The 10,819-nt window shown below is 56.0% G+C and overlaps 2 protein-coding genes across 3 annotated transcripts; one reads left to right on the forward strand and one right to left on the reverse strand.

Moving 5' to 3' along the window:
- The first annotated feature begins 2,504 nt into the window (after positions 1–2,504).
- Positions 2,505–4,991, forward strand: SYF2 (SYF2 pre-mRNA splicing factor). Its single transcript, XM_059868937.1, has 7 exons — positions 2,505–2,648; positions 2,727–2,840; positions 3,059–3,184; positions 3,408–3,525; positions 3,839–3,929; positions 4,624–4,722; positions 4,802–4,991. The coding sequence occupies exons 1-7, from the start codon at positions 2,592–2,594 to the stop codon at positions 4,965–4,967; spliced, it is 771 nt and encodes a 256-aa protein (XP_059724920.1). The 5' UTR covers positions 2,505–2,591; the 3' UTR covers positions 4,968–4,991.
- A 1,193-nt stretch (positions 4,992–6,184) lies between these two features.
- On the reverse strand, positions 6,185–10,780 carry RSRP1 (arginine and serine rich protein 1). Of its 2 annotated transcripts, XM_059868936.1 has the most exons (6): positions 10,607–10,780; positions 10,430–10,485; positions 8,753–9,346; positions 8,275–8,429; positions 7,086–7,169; positions 6,185–6,704 (listed from the first exon to the last, which is right to left on the reverse strand). In XM_059868936.1, exons 1-6 carry the CDS (start codon positions 10,675–10,677, stop codon positions 6,516–6,518), a joined length of 1,149 nt encoding a protein of 382 aa, XP_059724919.1. In that variant the 5' UTR covers positions 10,678–10,780; the 3' UTR covers positions 6,185–6,515. The 2 variants fall into 2 exon arrangements, with proteins under 2 accessions (XP_059724919.1, XP_059724918.1); XM_059868935.1 differs by lacking the exon at positions 6,185–6,704 and having other exon boundaries at positions 7,086–7,517; positions 10,607–10,762.
- Positions 10,781–10,819: the final 39 nt, after the last annotated feature.

The following is a 10,819-nucleotide window of genomic DNA, read 5'->3' on the forward strand; positions in this document are numbered from 1 at the left end:
TTGGGTCCTGTGCAAGTTCCAGGCCCAGTTTTCTTTTTCTTGGCTCAGGTCAGGGCTGGTGCTTACCAAGGGCTTCCCGGGGAGGCTGATCCCAGGATCCCCCCGGAGCCAGCCCCAGGGCTCCCAGCCCTGAGGGAACCCCTGGCACTGCCCCAGCGGAGATTTGCCCCAGGTCTGAGATCTCCAGCTGGGGGAAAAGGGGGTTCCAAAGGGGGAGAGTTTTGAACTAAAAGAGAGGAGTCCCCCCAGAACATCCAAGGTGTGGCAGGGTCCCCACCTGGCTGGGGACATCGGTGCCCTGTTGTCACTGCTAATGAGGGCTGGGAGCAGGATGAGCACACCTGCATTCCTGCCTGCATCCCTGCAAACCTGCATCCCTGTAACCCTGCACCTCTCCGTGCATCCCTGCAGCCCTGCAGCCCTCCCTGCAGCCCCGCAGCTCTCCCTGCAGCCCTCCCTGCAGCCCCGCAGCTCTCCCTGCAGCCCCGCCTGCATCCCCTGCTCGCCAGGGCTCCTTCCTTCCGCAGCCGCGGCGCTCGCAGCACGCCCGGGCCGGGGCAGCAGCTGCGGAGCACCCGGAGCTCGCTCGGGCAGGAAACGCCGGCGGCTCCCGCAGCTGCGGGGCTGAGCCAGGGCTCACACGCGAGGGACACGTGGCACGGGCTGGTGGCACCGGGGGACACGGGAGGGGACACCGGGAGGGGACAGCGGGGGGAAGGGCTGGGCTGGGCACCGGGGCAGGAGGGACCTGCGGGGACACGGGAGTGACCATCACAGTGTGGGGACACGGGAGTGACCATCACAGCCCAGGGACACGGGAGTGACCATCACAGTGTGTGGGGACACCAGTGTGACCCACTGTGGTGCAGGTCCAAGCTGTGGCACTTCAGGTCTGGATTGTGGCATTGCACACCCAAAATAGGGAACTGCACACCCAAACCATGGAACAGCGCACCCAAAATATGGAATTGCACACCCAAACTGTGGAATTGGAATTGAACTGCACACCCCAAATATGAAATTGCACACCCAAACCATGGAACTGCACACCCAAAACGTGGAATTGGAATTGCACACTCAAAACATGGAACTGCACACCCAAACCTTGGAATTACACACCCAAAATATGGAATTTCACCCCCAAACCATGGAATTTCACCCCCAAAATATGGAATTACACACCTAAACCACATCACTGCACACCCAAGCCCTCCATATCCCTGTCCCCTGGGCTGGGGGTCACAGCTCTGGGGTCCCAGGCTCTGTGGCCTCAGTCATTCTCTCACCATTATTTTCCCATTATTTTCCCAGGAACGTCCCAGGCCTCTCCTTTCCCCCTGCCCCAGCCCAGGAGCTGCAGCCTGAGGTCCCTGAGAAGGGCTCAGGGGCAGATAAGGGATGCTGCTCCCCAGCCCGGCCAGGACGTTCCCCTTCGAGAGGCCCAAATCCACCCGAGATGAGTCAGTTCCTCCGAGCTCCAGCCCCTGTTCTACATGGAACTGGAATTTTTCATTTCATTTCGGCCCTGCAGGGGAGGCAGAGCTGCAGGAGACAATGGAGGCAGCTCCGAGAAACACAAACACTCTAAAATCTAAAAATACATCCGCTGTCCGTGCCAGCCAGAGCAGCCCTGCCATCTAAACCCGCTCCTCGTCACCCCAGTCCCCTGTTCTGGGGTGGTTTTAATCCCTCAGCAGTGAAACTGAGGGGGCAGAGATGTTCTGGGGTGTTTTTAATCCCTCAGCAGAGGAGGAGAGTGAAACTGAGGGAGCAGAACAGTTCTGGGGTGTTTTTATTCCTTTGGCAGAGGAAGAAAGCAGAATTGAGGGAGCAGAGCAGTTCTGGGGTGTTTTTAATCCCAGGGAAGTGGAGCTGAGGGAACAGAGGACTTTTTTATCCCTTAGCAGAGGATGGGAGCGGAGCTGAGGGGCCCAGGCCGGCAGGGCCGCCCATGGCCGGGGCTGGGCAGCAGAGGAGAGCAGAGCTGAGGGGGCAGCGGTGTCCTGGGGTGTTTTTAATCCTTTATCAGTGGAGCTGAGGGGACAGAGCTGTTCTGGGTGGTTTTAATCCCTTATCGAAGGATGGGAGCGGAGCTGAGGGGCCCAGGCAGGCCGGGCCGCCCATGGCCGGGGCTGCGCCTCCCTCTGCCGGGCGGCCGCGGCTCCGCCGCCAACCCCGCTCCGCCTCGCAGCCCTCAGCCGAAGGCTCTGGGGCTGCTCTGCAAAGGAAACCGAACATCCCCACCCTCCTGCCTGCCCTGTGCGCACAGAAAGGCTTTACAGAGATGGTTCATCCCAACGCAGGACAAATTCATAATAAATCTCCATGTGAGGCTGCGAGAGCCCAGCCACGGAAATCTGGACTTTCTTCGCTCAGAAGTTGCAACAATTTATTTATTTATTTATTTATTTCCCCTGTAACGTTGCCCTGTTTTGGGTCTCCGGAGGGATTTTGCGGATTTTGGGAGAACTCCGGGATGCAGCGGCGGCAGCACCTCCCACCCGCTAGGGGGCGCCCGGCAGGACACGCCGGAAGCCGGAAGTGCCGGGAGAACCGGAAGCTGCGGAAGGCGGAAGTGGCGGCGGAGCGCGATGGCGGCGGCGGTGTCGGCCCTCAGCAGCCTGGGGGTGCCGGAGGCCGATGTTGGGGTGAGACAGGGGCGGGATCGGGCGGGACGGGGGTCCCGGCTCCTCCCGGGGCTCCTAGCTGACTGCGGCTCTTTGCAGAGCGAGGAGGAAGAGGAGGAGGAGGAGGCAGAGCCCGGCCCGTCCGCGGCGGCGGCGGCGGAGCAGAGGCGGGAGGAGCGGCTGCGCCGGTTCCGGGAGCTCCACATGAAGCGGGTACGGGAGACGGGACCAGAATCGGGCCCAAACACTGCCTGGCTGGCGCTGGGGGTCGGGCTGGACGATCTCCAGGGGTCCCTTCCAGCCCTGATTGCTCTGGGGTTGTTCGGGGTGGGTTTGTGCTCCCGGGGTTTGGGGTTGTTCAGTTTGGGATTGTGCCCCTCGGGGTTGTTCTGTCTCTCTCTGTGCTGGAGTTTTGCCCTGTTTGGTTCCAGTACGAGGCCTGCAAGCTGAACAGCCAGGAGGTGGTGGAGGAGGACAAGAGGCTGAAGCTGCCCCCGAACTGGGAAGCTAAAAAAGCTCGGCTGGAGTGGGAGCTGCAGGTGCAGGAGAAGAAGAAGGTAAAGAACTCCCCCAGAGCCCGGGGTGTGCAGGCACTCACAGGTGTCACCCCAAATCCGTGTGCTGATTAACTCCTGATTGTTGCAATCCCTGCCGGTCAGAAATGGATTTGTGAGGAATTCCAGCTGTGCAGAGCTGGGATTAGCTGGGCTGGGCTGTGCAGAGCTGGGATTAGCTGGGCTGGGCTGTGCAGAGCTGGGATTAGCTGGGCTGCTCTCCCAGGAGTGTGCAGCCCGGGGTGAGGACTACGAGCGGGTGAAGCTGCTGGAGGTCAGCGCCGAGGACGCCGAGAGGTGGGAGAGGAAGAAGAAGAAGAAGAACCCCGACCTGGGCTTCTCAGGTGATACTAAAAATTGTATAAAATATATTTTAAATGCTATAAAATACATAAAATAAAGCTATTTCTATATAAGATGACAGATTACACTGTATAAAGGGCAGGTAAAAGGGATGACAGATTGTTCTGTGGTCAGTAATAACTTGCGAAAGGCAATGCTATAAAAGATATTATTAAAAAAATGATGAAAAGTGGTGTAAAATATATAAAATAATGCTATAAAATACATTAAAATGCTATACAATTATAAAATAATGCTATAAAACATGTTAAATACTGCTGTAAAAGCCACTAAGTGCTGTCATTTCTAACCCAGACTACGCGGCGGCGCAGCTGCGCCAGTACCAGCGGCTGACCCGGCAGATCAAGCCCGACCTGGAGCAGTATGAGAAGCTCAAGGAGCAGCAGTGAGTCCTGCTGTCAGTCCCTGTGGCATCTCTGAGGGACCAGCACACCCTGAAGTCCCTCCTGCCCGTGCTGTAATCTCAGTGGCCCTGCTTCAGGAGGGGTGTGGGGTGATTAATGAGGTTCATTTCTCCCAGCTTGGCACTGCTGAGTTGGAGGAAATGTTTACCCAGTTGGGTCACGTTCCAGTGTGTAATCAGGCACTTCCTGGAGCAGGGTTTGGTGTTTTTAAGCTTGGTTTAAGGACTGAGGCTTGCCCAGATTTGGCATTTCTGGGGTTTTGTATCTTCCAGAGGCACCTGCTGGTCCCTCTGTTGGGTTTAATGTTGACATTTGTCATCTGAGACTGGGATTGCCACAGCTGAGCGAGGTGTGACAGTGGAACTCGGGCTAAAGCAGGGAAACCACGGGGACACAGTGGGACAGGACAAGGGGTGAGGGATTCAGAGTGAAAGAGGGGAGATTTAGGTTGGATATTGGGAAGAAACTCTTCCCTGTCAGGGTGGGGAGGCCCTGGCAGAGGTTTCCCAGAGCAGCTGTGGCTGCCCCTGGATCCCTGGCAGTGCCCAAGGCCAGGCTGGACAGGGCTGGGAGCAGTTTGGGATGGTGGGAGGTGCAGGGGTGGCACTGGCTGGGCTTCAAGGTGCCTGCTGGGATCCCCAGCAGTGCCAGGTGTGTAACTGTGCTCTCCCACAGCGGGGAGGCCCTGTACCCCACCTCGGACAGCCTCCTGCACGGCACCCACGTGCCCTCCAAGGAGGGCGTGGACAGGATGGTGGCAGACCTGGAGAAGCAGTGAGTACAGGGAGGGCACAGAGGGGAGGGCAGGGCTGGGGGTGCTGCAGGCCCAGGCTCAGCCCCTGCTGCCCCCCAGGATCGAGAAGAGGGAGAAGTACAGCCGGAGGCGGCCCTACAACGACGACGCCGACATCGACTACATCAACGAGAGGAACGCCAAGTTCAACCAGAAGGCAGAGAGGTTCTACGGGAAATACACAGCTGAGATCAAACAGAACCTGGAGAGGGGCACGGCCGTGTGAGCCTGCCTGGGTCCTGTGAGCTCAGCTCAAACAGAACCTGGAGAGGGGCACGGCCGTGTGAGCCTGCCTGGGTCCTGTGAGCTCAGCTCAAACAGAACCTGGAGAGGGGCACGGCCCTGGGAGCTGCCTGGCTCAGCTCAGAGCCTGGGCCCTGTGAGCTGCCTGGCCCAGCTCAGAGCCTGGGCCCTGTGAGCCTGCCTGGCTCAGCTCAGAGCCTGGGCCCTGTGAGCTGCCTGGCTCAGCTCAGAGCCTGGGCCCTGTGAGCTGCCTGGCTCAGCTCAGAGCCTGGGCCCTGCGAGCCTGCCTGACTCAGCTCAGAGCCTGGGCCCTGGGAGCTGCCTGGCTCAGCTCAGAGCCTGGGCCCTGCGAGCCTGCCTGGCTCAGCTCAGAGCCTGGGCCTTGGGAGCTGCCTGGCTCAGCTGACTCCTGGCTCCTCTGTTACTCTTTTCTATTTTAAATTGTATCAAAAGTCGAGTGTAGCTGTTGCTCTCCCAGCTCCGTGGTGTGTAGCGTGCTGAACAATTGGCAGGTTCAGCTGTAAAGAGCTTTGGCTGCAGGAGGAGCCAGGTTCTGCTTTCCGTGCTCTAAATAAACTCTTTGCTCTAATTTGGGAGTTGATTTCCTCAGTTTTTTTTGGCAGCAGGATGAAGAGCAGTGACATTCCCATGGAAAGGCAGCATTCCCTGTCCCTCAGGAATTCCAGGGTGGCATTCCCCCTGGCAGTGCAGCCACCCAGCCTCTCCCCCAGGGATGGGACAGAGACAGGATCCTCCCACCCATTCAAGGGTTAATTAAAGACACTTTCAGATAGCAGTAGTCTCAGTTTATTTTATTAATAATTTATTTGTACAAAAGCCAAGTTTAACCAGTTCTTCCCAGTCCATGCAAGAGCTCCTTGTCTTCCTGAACTCCCTTCTCCTGGAGCAGAGGTCTGGAACCCTCCTGCACCTTTCCCTGCCTGCCTCCCAGGGAGGCTGATCTTAAACCAAATAAACACAACCCTGTAGTAACTGGGGACATTTCTGTGGCAGGCAGCTAAAATCCTACACAATCCCCACTTCCAGGGGGAGCCAGGGAAGGAGGAGGCCTGGATCAAGGCAGGATCCACTTCTGGAATGATGCAACAGCTCTCCTGTGTTGCACCTCGTGAGAGGAGCTGGGGAGTGCAAGGGAAACCCAGAAATAACCACATGAACTCAGGCCTAACACCTGACACAGCCAGTGCAAAACTAAACTTTATTCACTTGAAGTAAACAGTTACACAAGGTAAATCCAGGTGTTCCAAGAACAGCTACTCAACTGTGGTTTAGAAAAAGTTACCCACCTGCGAGTTCTAGTCCAATAAAGCAATAGAAAATATTTACAAATATACACAAGATTCCCATCTGTGGCTTCTGGATCTGTGTGCTCTCTATCTGAAAGAGAAACCTAAGATTCCAAAAATTAAGACCTCAAAATAAATACTCAGTATTAACAAGTCTTCAAGCCCTCAGAAATCTCCCCCTCTCTGCAGAGGGTGCCAAGTGCTCAGTCTGACAGGGACTCCCCTCAGCGTGCCCGGAACAGGGAGCTTTTGGGCGAGAAGTTCAGGAATGTTTTCTTCTCCTCCTTCTTGACAGGAACCCACTGCCCATAGGGGCTTCCCTTCCTGTCATCCTCCCTGGGTGGAGAAACCACTGGCTCCTTAACCACAACATGGCTCACTGGCTTCTGCAGGGCAGGCTTGGCCATTGTGTTCTGGGGAAAAAAAAGACATTTCCTGTGAGAAAAGGTGCAAAAACCAAGGGGTTTATCTCTGCTGATCATATAAATAATGTAAACGTTTTCTCTCCAGCTCCTGGAACTCCTGATGCTTATACTGGGTATCAGTCATGTGCACTTAACAAAGGAGAAATCCCTGAATCTTGAGTTTGCATTACTAAAACATGTAACTTGAGACAAGCTGTGCTTTAAACTAGTTCTAGTTTTAAATTGCACAGGTTGAGGGTGAACACTTATTTCAATACACTGCTGAGGTGTGTTCAGGGTGTTCTACCAATTCCTGCAGGGAAATCACTACCAAGCATTAAGTTCCTTTTGTTATTGTTATTTGGGAAAAGCTGGGACTGCATCACTCACATTAGGGCTGAAGGAAATGCTCCTCTGGATGGTTGCTCTCTCCATGCCAGCCTTGGTCACGTCCTCAGCTGCACTCCCAGGTTGCTAAAGAAGAGCAGACACAGCTTAGGAGGGGATCCCTGACCCGGGGCACAGCACAGCTTTCTGTGGAGTGGTTCAGTATTTCAGCTAAAGTGGCTGCAAAGCTCCAGCACAGCAGTGCTGAGCCCAGAGTGCAGGCAGCACCTGCCCGAGGCAGCCGAGCCCATTCCGGGGGCAGTGGAGGCAGCTCCAGCCCCGTTCCAGCCCAGAGAGGACTCAGGGCCCCAGCACGAGCTCCACACCAGAGCAGGCACAGCGAGGGGCAGCAGCTCTGCACACCCATCCTCTGGAGAACAACAATAAACTTATCTGCAAGGGATGCAGGCCTCTTCTTCTGTACTCTCTCAACATCTGGAATATATTGCATATGTTTATGAAAGGGATGCCTGCAGCATTTGTGTCAAACCCTCAGCAAATTCACTTCCCTTTCCAAGAGCAGCACCTGAGCCAGGCAGCGGCTGCAGGTTTGTATTTACTGTGACTCAGGGGAACACACCACGACAGAACCAAACTAAAATTCACTTTAAGCTGCTCGAGTTTCTCCCTCCCTTCAATGCACAGCAGCTACAGCCCACAAAGTCCCTTAATTACCACCAGATTTTCTTCCTCATGTCTGGAACCATAGTCATGATTTCTATAAGACAGAAATAAAGTATGTAAAATGCATTGTGTGCTTGGGTATGGGATTTCTGGGAAACAGTTTGTTGCACATGAAAAACTTTTAACAGTTAAAAAAGGCACAAAGATTGAACCTTAAAAAAAAAAAAATAACCCCAGACTATTCACTAGGTTTGGCAAGAGACTGCTGGGTTTAGGTCAGAAAGGCATACACCAGTGGAATTCATGGGAATTATCCCATGAGGAGAACAAGTCCAAGGAACAAGTCTCCTCTCCTTCCCAAGCTGTCCCTACTGGACACTCAGGGGTCAACCACCTCCAAGAGGGCCTCTGTGCTTCCAGCTTAAGGCAAAGCCTCGAGGCTTCTGGAGAAGTTTTTGTTCAAGAGTTTGAGCTCATAAGCACAACCTCCACAGTTGGACTACAGCACAGCCATGCAGACAAGTCGAAGAGGTGTTTTACCTTTTCAGGGAGAACACTCCATACTTACCTCAGCTGACTCCGTGGCTTCCTCACGCTCCTGCTTCTCAGTTTTGATCTCCTTGGCAGGAGCAGAGATCTTCAGGCTGGCTGGCAGGACAATGTTGTCTGTTCCCAGAGCTTTGGCAGCATTGGCTTTTGCAATTTCCAGGAGTTCCCTCTTGTCTAGAGGAGGAAGGAATTTAGAAAGTGCTTTGTGTTACATTAAAATCCATGTGTACCTACTCAAGCCTAAAACCTGCAGGTTTTGCATCTATGCAATCATCAGCTGGCACTCATCCCATCACAGCCTGTCCCCTGTGCCATTTAACGTTCTGAGGAACAACTTCTATTACATCTGTACTGCAATTTTTAATTTTTAACGTGGCTTGTCCAACCACACTGAGGTTCCCCTCACTCGGGCTGTACAAACCAAGCAAGTGAAGGCCAGACAACCTGCCCGGCCCAAACAAACCCTCCCTGCCAGCTCTCCCCGGAGCCCTTCGTACCTTTCTCGCTGAGGTGCAGCGGGGAGCGGCTCCGCGAGCGGGAGCGGCTCCTCCAGCCCCGGTAGGCCTCGGGGTAGACGGTTCTCCCGAAGCCGTAGTAGCGCCGGCCGCGGGAGCGAGAGCGGCTGCGGGAGTAGGAGCGCCGGTAGCAGGCCCTGCCGCGGGACCAGGAGCGGGAGCGGCGCCGGCCGTAGCGGTGCCGGTAGCGCCGGGGCCGGTAGCGGCCGCGGTAGCGCCGGGAGCCGCGGGAGCGCGAGCGGCTGCGCGAGTAGGAGCGGGAGCGGCGCCGGGAGCGCCGGGAGCGGCGCCGCCGGGACCGGGAGCGCGAGCGGGAGCGGCTCCAGCTGCGCGAGGAGCGGCCGGAGGAGCTGCTGGAGCTGGAGCTGCACGAGGAGCGGCTGGAGGAGCGGCTGGAGCTGGAGCGGGCACAGCTCCGCCGGGAGCGCGCCGGGGAGTCCCTGTGCTCGGGAGAGCCCAGCCTCAGGTCGTCCATGTACTCCGCCATGTCGGCCGTCCGCCCCGCGCCGCCTTTCTGCGCGCTCTCAGCCGCTGCCTCGGGTTTGGCTGCTGCTCTGCAGTGCCCCGTCTCTGTTCCTGGGGGGAGAGGCAAGGTCAGCGTTAATGGGCACCAGGGCACTTCCTCAGCAACAACAAACACAGCGAGGCTAGGATAATTATACACCTCAACAATCCCAGCCATCTTCCCGGGGCAGCTGAGCTCTGCAGCTCCCTCTCCTGCACTCAGCCACAAAACTGAAACACGAGATTGTGTGGAAAAAGAAAGGCTTCAGTTTAAACCATGAGTGGTTGGTTCTGTGTGGAATTTTGGAAAGAAGTAAGTCTGTGTGGGTTTTAAGTGTAATTCTTTATGCAGTACCCTTTTTCCTTCAAAAAGGAGGAAAATCTTGATATTCTTGAGAAGAATTTTCAAGGCATTTCATCGCCCACTATGATACACCTATGATACAAAATAACCACTTGCCTGTAGCTCAGTACAAAGTGAGGAGTTTTCTGCTACAATTCCAGGCAGGTTTTTACTCCAACAAGCGGAAATGAAAGTATCTTCTAAGTATAAAGCAGCTAAGATCTTGCTTGCATCTTGTCATAGAACTCGTGGCACACAGCTCCGCACATCCCAGCAGTGCATGCAACAAGCTGCTGTTAAAAACGCTCTGTGCAAAGCCGGGCGATGATTCAGCGGCCGTGACTCGCACAGGACGCAGTACTTCTTATATTAATAATTAAAATGGCTGTCCCTGGAGTGGCAGCCATTTTATGGCTACAAAGGTTACTCCGGATAAGGATCTTATCACAAGACTTAAGCCCAGAGTTACGTAACCAGTTTACAGTTTAGGGAAGCTCGCTCTGACACGGAATTTCTATTTAGCGCTCGGTGCAAAGCGAGGTTAGCCAACAAATCCAACCCCCGCACTGAAATCTGTTTAAAACGTAACTTGCGGGAGAGCTGTCAGACGCACTTCTCTCGCTACTACTCCACGTAAAGTTTCACTATTTCACCTTTTCGCCAGGGCCAAGGTCACACTGCCAGGACGGTAATAAGAGAAATCCCCAAGTGCCGCCTGCCATCGCCACCCCCGTCCCGGCCCGTGTCCCGCCCGCTCCACGGGGGCTCACGGTGGGTCCGGACCCTCCGAGCCCTCCCGGTCCCTCACTCACCGCTGGGCGCTGCCGGGCACGCCCCGCGCTGGTTCCCCTGAGGCACCTGCGCGCTCCTGCAACAAAACAGATAAAAACCCATAAAAACCCACCCCTCGGCCCTCACCCCGCAGCGGCCACCGCGATCGGCCTCTCCCGCCTCCTCCCGCCCGGCCGTGCCCCGGCCCGCCGCCTCACCGGCTCCAGCCCGCCGGGCTGCCCCCGCACGGGTCCTGAGGGGAGAGCCCCGCTTCGTGAGTCACCCCCATAGCGCCGGGCCCGCTGCGCCAGCCGCGATCGGCGATAGAAACGCGATAGAAGAACGACAGAACCGCAACCAGGAGCCGCTGCCGCCACCGGTCAGCAACTGAGGGCGGCCCCAGAACCTTCCAGAACGTCCCTCCCGTTACG

The sequence above is a fragment of the Haemorhous mexicanus genome, chromosome 27, assembly GCF_027477595.1.
Source record: "Haemorhous mexicanus isolate bHaeMex1 chromosome 27, bHaeMex1.pri, whole genome shotgun sequence".
Taxonomy (NCBI): Eukaryota; Metazoa; Chordata; class Aves; order Passeriformes; family Fringillidae; genus Haemorhous; species Haemorhous mexicanus.